The sequence below is a fragment of the Leuresthes tenuis genome, unplaced genomic scaffold (assembly GCF_036924035.1).
Source record: "Leuresthes tenuis unplaced genomic scaffold, fLeuTen1.0.hap1 SCAF_4, whole genome shotgun sequence".
In the NCBI taxonomy this organism is placed as follows: Eukaryota; Metazoa; Chordata; class Actinopteri; order Atheriniformes; family Atherinopsidae; genus Leuresthes; species Leuresthes tenuis.
Window position 1 is genome coordinate 4,270,528 of NW_027325358.1, and position 16,272 is coordinate 4,286,799.

Sequence of the window (16,272 nt, forward strand, 5' to 3'; positions counted from 1 at the left end):
ATTTCTAGTGCTGGTTCCAAGCCCGGATGCATCAGGAAGAGTCCTTAGGAGTGAGCGTGAAAGGTTGTTTGTCTCATTTATCTCTGTGTGGTCCTGTGATGGACTGGCGACCTGTCCAGGGTGTACCCCGCCTCTCGCCCAATGACCGCTGGGATAGGCTCCAGCCCCCCCGCGACCCGACCGACGGATTAAGCGTGTGTAGAAAATGGATGATGGATGGATTTTTGTTCATCCAGGGTTTTGTCATGATAGTCATCAACAAAAGGCTTTTAATAACCTGTTTCTCTCTGGAGAAGCAAAATATGTCAGAAGAAGGAATTCAAAACAACAGAAGGTGTTTTAACTGGGATTTGAGCTGTTTTTGTAATTTCAGCTGTGATGTGATGTTTGCCAACCATCAAATTGTCAGCATAGTGCTATTACTGAAAAAGAAAAACAATAAATACCAACTGAGGTTATCTTTATTGCCTTTTTTTCTTTTTTACAACCTTTTATTGCATTTCATGCATTTGATAGATGCCTGTAAAGCAACAAAGTACAGATAATCAGGATTTGGATGTTCAGGAATACAACAACTTAAATACACTTTTAATAAAACTAATTGGCATAATCCCGGAATAACACGGAAATGCAATAGTCTGGTTTCAGAGACTAAAGTATGGGGCCTATTTTCACACATGTAGTACTCTGTGGTACTTGTACTTCCTCAAGCATCACTTAAAACATCTGATCGTTGTGTGACTTGTTAAGGAAATTTGATAAGCAATGATTTTGATTCAGGATTGCCTTAAATGGTGTTCTAAGTACACCGCTTAGAAGTTACAAAAAAATGAATAAATATGAGCTTCCTCATTCCAAGAAAAGCAATAAAAAAATACGTGTGATATATGAAGCATGTCAGATGGACAGAGCTGCCAAAAAAGCCAGATGTGTGAGTTTGTGGTTCATCTGTTGCTGAGCAAGCCTTTGTTGAGTTTGCTGTTTTCTGGCAACGCTGTGATAGTATTTTACAGTTCTGCTGCAGAAACGTGGTCCAACATTAATGAAATTTCTATTACAAATGCTATGCGTGATCGTGTAAAACATCCACCTGAAGATTTGAGTGTCTCAAAAAAGGCGGGATGCTTCTGCAACTTTGCAGCAGTGACAGAAAACGCGACACAGGAAGTTTCACATGCTTGAGATGACTGTTGCAACTATTTGTGATCTGTACTCTAAATTCTATCATGATGAGCCATCTTACCGTCAGTCAAAACGGATCAAACTTGAACTCAATGATCAGTAGAAAATAATACAAATCTTACTGTGAGTGAAATTAGTGCATCAGATCGTCATGTGCGTCGTCAGCCACTTAAATGTGTTCTTGGAAACTTTTAGGCAACACAAGGAGGTGGTTCAGTTGCTTTTGATGCTGGCTCAGAAGTCTATGATTGTGTACTGGTCAGAGATGACCCTTCCTCTATTTCCACGTGGAAATATCTGATCTCTGAGGTTGCAGCATTGGAAAAAAAAGGCATTGTATCACTGGAAAGTCTCATCTAATCTCGGAGAATCCGAAGAAGCTGTTGGACTTGCTGGGATTTAAATATAATGTGGACATGGCTGTATAACATGCAGGGACAAATCAGTGAGATGGAAACAGTGAATATGACTAAGATCCATTTATACCAGGGATGTCCACATCCTCGAGGGCCGCTGTCCTGCAGGTTTTAGACGTTTCCCTGCTTCAACACACCTGATTCAGATCAATGCCTCGTTAGCAGGCTGCTGCAGAACTTAATAATATTTTGAAGAGATCCATTTCATCTGAATCAGAGGTGCTGAAGCATCTAAAGAAACATGTACACAATATTCATTGTTTACGACATTAGGTTCTTTGTCTTTTTTTGGTATTTCTATTTATGGAGGTGCCCTTTAATGTTGTGTCTCATATGCAAGTTCATGTGGAATTTCATTAAAAGGAAAAACAGAAATAAAATAAGACTGAATGCACATTCATCCTGTTACAATATCACATGTAAACATGTTTTTTAAGGTTACCTGTTAACTTAAGCCACCTGCAGTTAATCAAGATAAAACAGACAGTAATAAAAGTAAAAACATCTGCAAAGGTCATCAGGTTATCTTAAAAATGTTATAGATGGCCATTATAATTTATGTCCGAGACAGTCAGAACACACGAAAATGATTTTGTGATTGACGTTGACAAACCTATCAGATAATCTGCTGCAAATTAAACTTCCTCATTATTAAAAACAAGTTCGACCACAAAGCACCCACTGCAAGATATGTGTGATGTGGTCTGTGAAGAGGGAGCAGCTGCAAAGATCATGTCTTCTTATTCTGCTTAAATGCTCCAGCTAAGTTTAATTTCCACAAAATGCAAATGAGATCAAAAAGAACTTTATGTTATGCTACCTTGGTAGATGATCTTTTAATTGTTGTTTATTTGAATATAAATGTGAGATATTCAAACTTAGAGCGCCACGTTACCATGTGACAGGAAGTTTACGTGCATCATGAGATAAGACCTGTCATGTGTCTTATTGATAACCTTTGTTTAACCGGATAAAAAAACCTCTGAGCTCAAGACCTTTTTCACAAGGGTGACCCGGCCAAGAAAGGCAGCAACACACGTCATGGTGGTGAAAAACAGACAAACAACAATAACACACAGACGGTAAAAAACACATTTAAATATTAAAAAGCAAGAAAATAACAAAAAAAAAACATTTCAAATATTAAAAAGCAAGAAAATAACAAAAAAACACATTTAAATATTAAAAAGCAAGAAAATAACAAAAAAATAAAGTGCAGAAGTTATAGATACAGCAGCAATTTAAGAGCATAGGAACTGTTTGAAAGATTTCCATTATCTGTTTTAAAAAACAGAGCAGAATGCTTCCAGAGGAACAAGTTCTGCAATTTTAAGTTCTGATTGGAGGGAATTCCAAGAAGACGGGGCAGAGAAACTGGATGCTTTTTTTCCTGATTCAGTTCGGACTCAGAATGGCTTTCGGTTCTCCGAAGAAAAGTGCATAAAAAAAGAGGGAACTAGGCTATAAGAGCCTTTTACACCAGAGTCATTTAAGGAAGGCATGCCTGCTTTTGTGTATAGTTCACAGTGGTGGGTGAGGCGGCTACAACCAGTGATGAACCTCAGAGCACAGTGATACACTGGAGTCAGGGTAAGAAGACAGAAGATGCTGCCACAGTCAGCTGCACCTCATAACTAATCACCTCCCCACAGTACTTAGTTTCCAGGTTCCCTCATGTTCCCTCATGTCCTTACCCTTCATGTTCAGGTCAAGTCACGTTTGTCAGGTCAGGTTTTGCCTCTTGGTTTTTTCATAGTCTTGTCTTTGTTTCATAGCCACAGTCTTGTTTTGCTTTTCCACAGTTCTAAGTTTTTGATATCCGGCTCAGCCGCGTTTTCTGTTCTTGTTTTTTGGAATAAATCTTGTCTTTTTGAAGTTGTGCATCTGGTTCCTCCCTTAAGAACAGACGGTAAGAGAAACTACATTGTTACACAAAGGTTGTCTCATTTGAATTTCACTTGGACATCGACCTAAACATTTCTTCAGAGCATTCACCCCCCCACAGCCATAAAATACGGCAACACCACTCCCCTAATGAACACCTTTCTGCAGAGGCACAGCACTGAACTCCAGATACCAATCTGATGGATCTGGATAGCATCTGTGGGAAGCAAGCCTTAAGGAGTGAAGAAGGATTTTTTGTATAAATAGCACAAGTCACACAACTGTTACATCAAGCTGTGAGACAGGCAGGACCCAGGAAGGAGCAGAGACAGCAGGTGAGTAGAAGAAGAACAAGTGTTTATCGTGGAAAACTGAAGCTCCTTTGGGAGAAATCAAACTCAGAATAATCCTTTGTGGCAGTAAGTGTCAGAAGGGACAATAGGTGGTAAATCATGTAAGGCAATCCAGAATATCCAAGAATCCAAGGAAGTAGAGTACTGACCGATAGAGGCTGGGCAAAAACTTTCCGCAGCTGGTTATAGTTCTTCCAGAACAGACTTAAATTGTGACTGAGGCAGAGGTGGTGCAGCAGCTAAAAACAGGATCAGCGTGATCAGGTGCGTGCACGGCTTGCTCCAATCTTGACCGAGTTTTCTCTGAGAAGAGAAACAAAAACCAGAGACTTGAGAATACAAACAAGAGTTCTTAGAACAAGCCTTAAGCTATGATTTAGTCGATGTTGTACCAATAATCTGGCGATGAGAAGACTGCAGACTGGAGCTCAAAAGGCCACAGGAAGCAGGTGAGCGGCACCACCACCACACCCAGCAGGAAGTCCCGGAACCACACCAGATGAAGCAAAAAGGAGACGGAACAAAATACAAGCTTAACAAAACATGATTCCTGACTATAATCAGGAAGTTTCAGCACTGAATTTGGTTAACTCACCGAAGAGCACACCTGGTATGATTCAGTACAACATGAAGCAACCCAGAAACCGAACAAAGTCCACAGCCAAGCATGATCGTGACAGAAATAAGACATGTGGCAGCTGTGAATGCCAAAAGTGCCTGAGCCAGTAATGGAGTTGAGGGCCTAAATACCTACAGTGCATGTGAAAAACTGAAGTTTAATCTTTTTATTTCTAAGAAATCAACAAAGCACATATTTGTAATATTTCCATCTCCTTAATGTGTGAAAATGGCCCCACTAAATAACAGCCAACAAGTGCTAAATGAAGTGTGAAACAAGTAAACAATGTTTACTTTCTGTGGTTAACTTGGGCTAATAATAAAAAAAAATGTGAGAATTGTATTCACAGTGCAGTTGTCAAGAGACTCCACCTCTGCATAGATACTATAAGATAGATCAGACATTTGAAAGAGTTGAGCAGAGTTCGACATCCATGGTCAAGGTAAGACACCAAAGAGCTCTTTTGGCAGAACTTTTCATTTTAGTTACATCCTGTTTTAAATGTTTCTACACATTGAATTATTATACAGTATTGTGAAATTTCCACTTGTCCATTCTGTTTTATCCCCTCTCTCCAACCCCCTTTTTCCTGCAGATGGTGAGGTTCTGGCAACTCCTGCTCCTGTGCTGGTCGCAGAGTCCTCCGTGTCTTTCATCCAGCGTGAGCTTCATCGGTTCGCCACAAGACTGCGAGAAAGCTCACTTCGTTCCAGGTTACAACCTGGGAGGAGAGGGCTTCGACATCGTCACAATGACAGGGAAAGGCGCCTACGTCATCGACACTGAAACATGGAAGCTTGCAAACGGCACCTGCAGGATGTACAGAAACAGCTACATGAACAAAGAGATCCAGAAGGTCCCAGTTTCTGTGGTGGACTGGAGAATCCTCCCCAAATGCAGCATGAAGGTTTCAGGCACAGTTTACAACTCGGTTGAAACTCTGGTCAATGATTCCACCTCATCTGTGTCCAACGACTGGAAAATCAGTCTTGACATCCCTGTAGACCCTACAGCCACCGTTGGGGGTGGCTTAGGAGGTTCCCACTCCAGAGCGTCTGAATTTGGCATGACGAAATCCAAACAAGACCGCTACACCTTTACTCGCCACTCTGTTAAGTGTACCTTCTACAGGTGAGTGTGCGGAAAGATCTCACTGTCATTAACTTCTGAGTCTATCTGTTCAGTTGGATGAGAAATGCCTTTTATCAAGTGTTTTGATAGTTGACCATAAAGGCAGCAGTTTCCCATAAAAAGCATCAAGAGTGACAAACAAAGTTGATGAAACATAAGATAGATAGCTTTAGCTTTTAGCTTTTTCACTGATGAAACATGATTTTTTTCTTATGCTTTCTTTATTCCACAGTTACAGAGTGACAACAAATCCTCCGCTGAGTCATGACTTTGTATCGGCCGTGGACTCTCTCCCTCCTTATTCCTCTGCAAACAGGTCACCATATCGCAATGTGATTGACACTTATGGTACACATTACATCACACAGGTGTCTCTAGGGGGGGAAATAAAAGCAGTAACTTCTATCAAGACCTGCAAAGCAACAATGAGTGGACTGGAGGCAACAGATGTTAGTGATTGCTTGTCAGTTGAGGCTTCTGCTAACTTTGCAAACAGTGCCAGTGTTAAGGCCATGACTAAACACTGTCAGGCTGAGGCAAAGAAACTGAACTCCAGACAAAGTTTCAGCAGTGAATTTAATGAGCGTGAGACAGAAGTAATTGGTGGGGACATTGATGGAGATGCGCTCTTTCTCAGCCAATCAGATAGTTACACCAAATGGCTCAACTCACTGAAGAGCATACCTGGTGTGGTTCAGTACAACTTAAAGCCCCTGCACAACATTCTTCCTGCTAATCATCGCGCCAGAGCAGGACTGAAGAAAGAGATAGAGCAGTACGTCATGAAGAATGCTGTGTTGAAAAAATGCTCAGAATCCTGTCAGGTTGGCCACAGATCGAACAAAAGAGATCCTTGTGCTTGCGTCTGTAACAGTAACCAGAATCTCAAATCAAACTGCTGCCCTGCGGGGAAAGGTCTGGCAACACTGAAGGTCTATGGGCTGCGTGCAAAGGGCCTGTATGGTGACAGGTGGACTGAAACTGATGGTTCAGTGGAGGTTAAATATGGTGGCCAGACAAAGCACACAATTATCATCAGTAACAACGACAACCCTCGGTGGCCAGAAAAATTTGAATTTGGACCTATAGTCATCAGCATGAAAAACAAACTCACGTTCACTGTTTATGATGAGGACACTTATTGGAACAGTGATCAGCTTGGTGAATGTTCCTTTGATCTACATAGTGGGAAAGTGACAGACAGCTGCATGTTTACTCACGGCACCTTCTTCTTTTCCTATGAAGTGAATTGTGCTCCAAGCCTTGGAGGTGCCCAGTGTCAGGAGTACATTCCCTCCCCCATGAGTCCCTCTTTGGCCAAGGTTTTCTACACCAGAAATGGTGTCCTGGCCGGAGAGTCGTTTAAGGCAGCCGGTGATTCAAGTTCAGGCCTTTTGTGAGATGATTTCTTGAAGGATTTTCCTCAAAGCTTATAGCATTCTTTTTTTTCAAGACTTTTGTGTTCAGAAGTGATAATTTGGACTGGATAGTGTAGTGGTATGATTGCCACCTTTCATGTAGGAGACAGGGCCTCAAATCCCCTGCATGAAAGGTGCTACCTCCAGTAGACCCCTAAGGCAGGTCTCTCTTACCCTACCTGCCTACCTGTAAGTCACTTTGGATAAAAGCATCTGCCAAATGTATAAACATCCATCCATTTTCTATACCGACAGTCCGTTAATCGGGTAATGCATAAACATAATGTCTTTATTTTTTCTTAAATTGAATCTTAATGTGTTTCTGATAACCAACTTTCCATGTTTCTTTCCATTTATGTGCAGAATTTTGCAATAAAGCATCAGCAAAGACAACAGGTGTTTGATTCTTTGTATAAAAAGCCTTATATAAATGTCTTACTTTATTCCATATTTATTGTAAGATACAATAAGAATTTAAATGCATTGTATGTGGATATTTAACACAGCCAGATCACAACAAAGAACTAATGCATACACTTTAAGTCATGCAGTATAATTTCAAAATAAGATACAAGATAACTGAGAAATAGTGAAGCATTATCTGTCGTATTCATAGTATAATCATAACAGAATGGACGAACACACCATTCTTTCAGGTATCAAACTAATTAAAACAATTTATATGAAAAGAAACATTTAACCCCTTAAATAACCACCCTCAGAGATCTCTTCTATTTAAATATTTGGGGAAAAAAACACCAACTACACATACTAATTAGTTTTATATCGCAATGAATGAAAGACATTATCACTAGAAACACAATATCATGGTGATATTTAAAGTAAATTAACCTGAAAGCCATTAAAGTCAGACACCGTGCTTGAGTGGGAGGAACTGAAACCTTAAATAAAGGAAGATAAACATATTCTATTGAAATAATGTAAGAGGTATTGAGGAACTCATTTGAAGCAGGAAACACAAAATAATAGATAAAAAGTTTTATTCTTCTTATTGCAGAGCTGAAATATATCAGATTTAAATCGAGTTAGATGTGAAGAACATGTGAATGTGCAAGTGTGTGGCATCTGTCAGACTCTCTCATGTACATTTTAAGACAAAAGCACAATTCAACAACTGGGTGATTCAGAGTGCTTTGAAAAAAACCCAAAAACAAAGTAAGACACACACTGTAGTGAAAGTTATCAATCAAAGTTCAGTTATACAATGAATTAAAAGCAGTGGTAAACAGGAAAGTCTCAAGGTTTAAAGGAGGAAGAGGTTACACAGACCTGCAGTTGTCCCACAAATCTAACTCATGCAAACTAAAAGAAGCTCGTCCACGTTTATTTCTGACTATGGGAACAGAAAGTAAACCGGTTCCTGAGGACCTGAGATGGTCTTGAAGGGTGGAAAAAAAGCCAAAACAAAACGTGTTTTGGCCCTAAGCCATTTAAAGCTGGAGCCTATCCCAGGCTGGACCCTGGACAGGCTGCCAGTCCATCACAGGAACATGATTACCATGATATTGAATATAAGGTGAGGCTTTGCAGTTTTATTGAGGTGTGGGAATAAGTAGTCTGGTGGGTGGTTATATATTGTAAAAGCAGGTTAAATTGCAGAGTAGCAGACTGAGCTGAATGGAGTCCATGTGAAACACACAGAAAAGCCTCACATTACTTACTAATACAGGCCTTTAAAATGCATGTTCATATCCTGGTTAAATGTGCCAGGACATGATGAAAGCTCCTGATTTTAGGACCTTACCAGGTCCTAAAATTAGATAAATAAAAACCTCACATAAACAACAACACGTGAAATATGACCCACTGTTGTTATGTATTAAATCAAAAATAAGGAAGATGAATCAGCAGCTTGTAGCAGCAGCTTCAGCTTCAGTGAGCTGCAGTGATGGTTTCCTGTGTGACGTTATCAGTCTCTCTCCTGGTTCTGGAGGAATCTTGGCTCACTTGCTTCAGCTCATTGAGGTTTGCAGCATTGGTTTCTGCACAGCTCTCTTAAGGTCCCACCACAGCATTTCAGTCAGGCTGAGGTCTGGACTCTGACTGGACCATTGCAACACCTTGATTCTTTTCTTTTTCACACATGCTGCTGTAGATCTGCTGCTGTGTTTGGGATCTTTGTCCTGTTGATGAGCCAGTTTCAGCCCAGCTTTAGCTGTGGGACAGATGGCCTCACATTTGACTCTAGAATACTTTGGTATCCAGAGGAGTTCATGGTGGACTCAATGACTGCAAGGTGCCCAGGTCCTGTGGCTGCAGAACCAGCCCAGATCATCAGCCCTCCACCACCGTGCTTGACAGCTGGTATGAGGTGTTTGTGCTGATATGCTGTGTTTGGTTTCCTCCAAACGTGCTGCTGTGCATTAGGACCAAACATCTCCACTTTGCTCTGGTCTGTCCAAAGGACATTGTTCCAGAAGTCTTGTGCTTTGTTCAGATGCAGCTTTGCAAACCTAAGCTGTGCTGCCATGTTCTTTTTAGAGAGAAGAGGCTTTCTCCTGCAGCCCTTCCAAACAAGCCATCCTTGTTCAGTGAACTCTCTGCAGCATCCATTCCTGGAAAGATTGGCAACTGCCTTGGATGTTTTTCACTTGTAAAATAATCTTTCATACGGCTGAATGACTTACCCACCTAATATATCTGTAGGAATAATGATGCTGTTCATCCAATGTTGTATTTACCGAGTTTTAAAGACCTGATAAGGGCCAGATGATTTTTATTATGTCCTTAATTTTGTTACCGGATGATGCTGTATATAGGGAGTTTACAGAATACACTGCAAATAAAATAAACCTTGTACAAGTCAATAGCTCCACCTTGTGGACATCCAGCGCAGTGAGAAATGATTCCAGCTGAATGTGTTTGTGACCAAAATATTTCTAAATTTAAGAGGTAAAACTAACAACAGTTCAGTTTTGTTTGCCATATGTTAGTGATGAGTTCAAGGAATATTTGTCCTTTAATACTGACTTTTGTTCTTGTGAATGTGGTAGTGGCAACCATGATGTGCACCGTAATAGCAGCCAGGTTGCCAGGTTTGGCTGAGAGCAGATGGTATTTACATAAAAGAGCAAGGTGCTGCAATAGTCTGCATGTTTCAAGTACAAAGAGACACACTAACAGCGTTTACATTAGTGTTAAAAAGAAGATGATTAACGTAAATTCCGGACTATAAGCATCTACTGCGCTAAAAACATTTTGCCTTGTAACATTAAACCAATAAAATGAACGAATAGTTCACAGTGGTCCACATTAATGGTATGATAAATGAAACACACTTATAAGACTTAATTATTGTAAATCTGTCATTTGTACTCACCCTCAACATGGAAAACAATCAGAAAGTGATGCATGATGCAGCGAGTGAAGAAGTTCTGAGGTTGTTTAATTCGGACACTGAAGAAGATGCATTTGACGGTTTTAGTGTGCAGGAGGAAGATGAAGAAGGCGATCAGTGACTTTTCCTGGTAGGAATTGTGTAACTGAATTTTTATTTTTATTTTTAACCAGCTGTGTTTCAGGCACTGTTATAAAAAAAAAACATTTATGCCTTGTATTTGTGTGTTATCGATAGGTATTTAAGTTAAGACCATCGGTGTTACAGGCACTGTTCGGAAAAAAGGCATTTTCAGGATGTATTTCTTTATGTTATCATATGCATTTAATTAAAAGTTTAAAAATCCTCAGTGTGACATCTTTCAGTGTAAATATCTCATATTATGATGTGGACACCCGCGGTTTATAATCCAGTGCGGCCGATACAAGCAAAAACTGGATTTTCTTTTTAAAATTAGAGGGTGCGTCTTATGTTCAGTTGCGCTCTATTGTCCGGAACTTACTGTATGTCACGTTTGGAGTTTTGTTTTGTTATGTTTTCAAGTTCTTGGTTTATTTTCTTGTCATGTTTTTCCCCTGTCACTTAGTTTCACTCAAGTCACCTGTTTCTGTTCCACAGCTGCACCTCATCACCTCCCCGCAGCATTTAGTTTCCAGGTCCTTGCAAAATCCTCACCTTACCTTTCATGTTTCATGTCTCCTCAGGTCAGATTTTTGCCGTAGTCTTATTTTGTCTTGTGTCATTGCTTTGTTTTGTTTTCTTAGTTCAAGATTTTCCGCATCTGGGTCCTCCCTTCTCGCACCAACAAACCGCGACACTATACTTAATTTTACAAACTTGAAATCCGTGGGATGGACTAATGCCACCTTTACAATCTTCAGTAATGAATTTACTGTTGACAGTCAGTATTCACGACTGATTCGATGCAGATGTCACTTTTCCTGTGTGTTCTGCCCATAACGTTATTACAGACATAATGTACATAAACAAGCTCAAATCCCGACGGAATAAAAACATCCTTTATGCGACACACTGCTTTGAATATTTTTGCTTAACTTTTCGAAGTTTGGAATATGTTTTAATTAACTGTCATCTTTGTGTTAAAGTGTCCTTCCTTAATTCAGTAAGAAAAATTCCGCCAGTGAAGTGTTTTACTGTTGTTGTGAAATGTTGTTTTTCTCTCTGTTATACTTTACTTAATATTTTCATTTCATTTCACAAACTGACAAACATAAGACAGCATAAGCAAATTAAGGTGCATGAGCAGTAAAATAGTCACTTTGAAAGTCACTAATGAAAAAATTTCAGCCATAATGTTTATGTTTATGCATTTAACAGACGCTTTTATCCAAAGCGACTTACAGGTAGGCAGTTAGGGTAAGGGGTCTTGCTTAAGGACCCCTACTGGAGGTAGTGTCTTTGATGCAGGGGATTTGAACCCAGGTCTCCCACACAAAAGGTGGCAATCTTACCACAACTCTACCCATAATGAAAGTAATGCATGTAAAAGGTGGATTAATACCAAACAAGCACAATTCCAATGATACCTGTTTATGTAACTCAAACTTCTGTTATTGTCCCTCAGGTATGAGCAAAGTTTTTTCCTGATCTTCCTTTGGGTGATTTGAAGAGCCAGAAAATACCCTCATCTGACTTATTTCTTCAGTGTGAAGATGCATTTTGTCATTTAACATTGAGGCACACTCCAGTGCCAGTTTCCAAGTAAAATAAAAGTTCAAATGCATGCAAAATGGTGTCTTATTTGAACAAAATCTGCCTCTCAAGCTATAAATTAACCTTTTTTTTAAGTCTAAGTTACAAAAAACTTTCTGCCAACATCCAAAAATACATTTAAAACAGTTTTTGGTTGGTACTATTTGTTTATTCGTTGTTTATTCTTATCAAAATAAGTTTAATTTATGATTTTAAGAATGAAGAGAACCTTTTTTCGGCCTGATATAAAACCTGACATAAAAGTATTACTAATTAAAACCACTTTATAATGAAGCTGAAAATTATATTAGCAAGTTTTATTCTTGGTCAAATGCATAAATATGAATCTATGTGGCCATCTTGATTGTTAATGGAAATATGTATGAATTTACCTTTACTTTTACCTGATTATCTGTCAAATAAGTGCAAAATAATCCCCACTAATTCTTTATAATAGTAATCCACAAGACCTCATATACACCCTGCATTAATTCATATATCAAATCATTCTTAAGCTTTACCTAAAGCCTTTTTTAAAACACTTATATATTCATAAATAACAAATAGACAGACACCGATGTGGTAGCTGTTAATGCTTTACTGACAGACAAGTTTTACAAACATTATTGTAATGAAATTTGAGAAACTAAGACAAAGAAATAAATGTTGCATGTGATTAAATGTGAAATAAAAATGAAAAACATCTTGAAAAGTGTAAAGTTTCACATCTCCAGTCGGCTTAACTTCCAGTTCAGTTACATCAATTTTACTTTTATGGCATCAAATCACAACAAACTGTCTGATTCAGTATGTTTCTCACCAGTGTCTCCAACCAGGACGCCATTTCTGCTGTAGAAGACCTCAGCCAGAGAGGCACTCATGGGGGAGGGAATGTACTCCTGACACCGGGCCCCTCCAAGGCTTGGAGCACATTTCACTTCATAGGAAAAGAAGAAGGTGCCATAATCAAACGTGCAAACCCCGTTCCGCCTTCCTTGACGCAGAAGAAATGAGCACTTGCCAAGCAGATCACTGTTCCAATTACTGTCCTCATCATAAACAGTAAATGTGATTACGTCTCTCTTGTTCAAATTGATAGGTCCAAATTCAAACGTTTCCCTCCATCTAGGGTTGTCATTATTTTCTATGATTTTGGTGCGCCTTATCTGGTAACCATATTTAACCTCCACTGAACCATCAGTTTGAGTACACCTGTCACCATACAGGTCCTTTGCACGCAGCCCATAGACCTTCAGTGTTGCCAGACCTTTCCCAGCAGGGCAGCAGTTTGATTTGAGATTCTGGTTACTGTTACAGACGCAAGCACAAGGATCTCTTTTGTTCGATCTGCGGCCAACCTGACAGGATTCTGAGCATTTTTTCAACACAGTATTTTTCATGATGTACTGCTCTATCTCTTGCTTCAGCCCTGCTCTGGCGCGATGATTAGCAGGAAGAATGGTATGCAGGGGCTTTAAGTTGTATCGGACCACACCAGGTATAGTTTTCAGAGACTCCAACCATTTTCTATAGACTGAGGGGTTTGATTGCCCTCGAAAGAGGATATCAGCTTCGTTAATGTTTCCACCGACGACCTCTGTTCTGCGCTCACTGAATGCGCTGCTGAAACTCTGACCAAAGTTCAACTTACGACTTTTGTCCTTACAGTGTTGATACATGGCCTTGATGCTGGCTGAACTTGCAAAGCTTGCTGAGGCCTCAACAGAAAGACAATCTTTGATTTCTGTTGCCAACAGTCCGCTCATGGTCGCCTTACAGGTCTTGATCGAAGTGATAGCCTTCATTTCACCCCCCAGAAACACTTGTGTGATGTAATGTGTGCCGTATGAGTCAATCATCCTGCGATACTCCTGCTTGGTACTATATGAATAAGAAGGAAGAGAATTCACAGCTGATTCAAAGTCTTGACTCAGTCGAGGTTTTGCTATCAGTCTGTAGCTGTGGGATCACAGAAAGTAACGTCAGTCAGTGTTGTTTCATTAAGGCGTTACATTACTGCTGAGCAGTTTAAATCAATTGGAGTGTAATGCAGTAAACTGCATTTTAAAAGAGGACAAATGTTTGCTACATACTCACCTATAGTAGGTACATTGTACAGAGTGACGAGTAAAGGTGTAGCGGTCTTGTTTGGACTTTTGCATGCCAAATTTAGCCATTTTGGACTGAGAACCTCCAAAACCAACCCCAACGCTGGCTGAAGGGTTTACAGGGATGTCGAGACCAATTTTCCAGTTGTTGGACACAGATGATGTGGAATCATTGATGAGAGATTCGGCGGAGTCATAGAGTGTAGTGGAGAGCATTAAACTGCACTGGGGGAGGATTCTCCAGTCCAGCACAGCAGCTGGGACCTTCTGCTTTTCACTTCGCATGTATTCATTTCTGTACATTCTGCAAGTGCCATTTCCAAGCTTCCATGTTTCAGTGTCGATGATATAGGCGCCTTTCCTCTCCATTGTGACGATGTTAAAGCCCTCTCCTCCCAGGTTGTAACCAGGAACAAAGTGAGCCTTCTTGCACTCTTGTGGTGTACCGATGAAACTCACACTGGACGGGAGACACAGGGGACTCCACGCCCAGCACAGGAGCAGGAGTTGCCAGAGCCTCACCATCTGTGGGAAACAAAGCCAACATGCCCATTAATCATTAATCAGGTACTGCATCAGTTTCAATACAAGTTTATAGGCCTGAAGCAGCTAAAAGCTGAGATTTCTCATCAGTATCACGGCATCATTACCTTGAATGTTAACAGCAAACTCTAATCAGTGGCTCACAGAGTCCAGCCTGAAATACTGATGTCCAGGAGGAGGAGTTTTGATTGCTCATCTCATATTTTAGATTCTCACAAGTTTTATATTTGGTTGTTTTTTTTTAAGCTCGTGTTTTTAAACACTCTACACTCTGCTGGGACATCACACTAAAGTTTGTGTCGCTTATGGACACACAGCGTGTTGACAGGAACTTGTGAAGATGAAGAATCAAAAGGGGAAGCAACACTCAGTGACACATGATAGATGTTAAATGTTTATGTGCTTTTACAAAATTATGACAAATGCTCTTTATTCTTCAAGCCACAAACTACTAAAAAGCTGTTTTACTGCACAAAAGTATTGATCCAGCCCTTATTTCTATATATGTTTCTTGGAAAACAGGAATTGAATTATTTGATTTAATGAAACACGAATGGAAATACAGTTTATTACACAAAAACAAAGTTGGAAGTCAACATCTTTATTCTCCAACACAGCCTGAACCCTCTGAGACAAGCTTTCTGTCATTTCTTTAAGGAGTCTTCAGGAATAGTTCTCCAGGCTTCTTGAAGGACATCCCAAAGCTCTTCTTTGGATGTGGGCTGCCTTTTGTTCCGTTCTCTGTCAGATGATCCCACACTGCTTCAATAATGTTGAGGTCCGGGCTCTGGGGAGGATTCATCCCTCCATAAGACCTGTTGCCACTGATTTTCAGTCCACTTCTTGTGTCATTTGGCATAGCTCAGCCTTTTCTCCCTGTTTCCCTTCCTTAAGAATGGCTTCTTGACAGCCACCCTTCCATGGAGACCATTTCTGATGAGGCTTGGGCCAACAGTAGATGGATCAGCTGAAGGTCCAGATGCATCTCTCAGGTCCTGTCAGGTCACAGCTGGATTTTTTCCTCTTTCTTAAGGACATCACTTTCAGATCCTGTTCATCTGCTGTAGATAGTGTTCGGCCTGAGGAGAGCAGAAACATCCATCCTGTCTTGATATGCACTTTCAGCCTGTACAGGTTGGTAGTTAATCATAGGTTTAGCATAGAGAGACGACTATGTACATTCACACTTAAAATGGTCGATTAAACAAGCATTCATGCCTTTTCAGACACAGAGAAAGTCTCCACAGGCTCCAACTTTACATTTAAACTCCACACACAGCTGGAATATTCCTAATGTAAGACCACAGTGTTAACCACTGCATCACTTTGCCACAGGACACCATCTTAAACAAGTAGCACTCGGGGCTGTGAACCACAAACAGGGAGAGAGGCTCCAAAACATTTCGGGAACAACAGTTCTTGGAACATACAGCGAAGAACCCTGATGCTCCCAGGCCTCTGGTAGAGGACCTGAGCTTGAAAAGAGGGATACCGCCCTCAAAGAAGGGCGAGTGGGGAGTTTTCTTTTGGTCCTGCCAGAGCAGAGT

At 40.3% G+C, this 16,272-nt stretch overlaps 2 protein-coding genes across 2 annotated transcripts; one reads left to right on the forward strand and one right to left on the reverse strand.

Moving 5' to 3' along the window:
* The first annotated feature begins 4,875 nt into the window (after positions 1–4,875).
* Positions 4,876–7,190, forward strand: LOC140304945 (perforin-1-like). Its single transcript, XM_072383735.1, has 3 exons — positions 4,876–4,896; positions 5,050–5,585; positions 5,818–7,190. Exons 1-3 carry the CDS (start codon positions 4,888–4,890, stop codon positions 6,983–6,985), a joined length of 1,713 nt encoding a protein of 570 aa, XP_072239836.1. The 5' UTR covers positions 4,876–4,887; the 3' UTR covers positions 6,986–7,190.
* Positions 7,191–12,684: 5,494 nt separating this feature from the next.
* Positions 12,685–14,933, reverse strand: LOC140304946 (perforin-1-like). The gene is made up of 3 exons (XM_072383736.1): positions 14,833–14,933; positions 14,172–14,707; positions 12,685–14,033 (listed from the first exon to the last, which is right to left on the reverse strand). Exons 2-3 carry the CDS (start codon positions 14,705–14,707, stop codon positions 12,860–12,862), a joined length of 1,710 nt encoding a protein of 569 aa, XP_072239837.1. The 5' UTR covers positions 14,833–14,933; the 3' UTR covers positions 12,685–12,859.
* Positions 14,934–16,272: the final 1,339 nt, after the last annotated feature.

Bases quoted from the DNA above. Each gene is read 5' to 3' on its own strand.
- LOC140304945 (XM_072383735.1), top strand. The intron at 5,586-5,817 runs GTGAGTGTGCGG...TTTATTCCACAG, and splicing joins GTTAAGTGTACCTTCTACAG to TTACAGAGTGACAACAAATC.
- LOC140304946 (XM_072383736.1), bottom strand. From the start codon at position 14,707: ATGGTGAGGCTCTGGCAACTCCTGCTCCTGTGCTGGGCGTGGAGTCCC. The intron at 14,034-14,171 runs GTGAGTATGTAG...GTGATCCCACAG, and splicing joins GTACAATGTACCTACTATAG to CTACAGACTGATAGCAAAAC.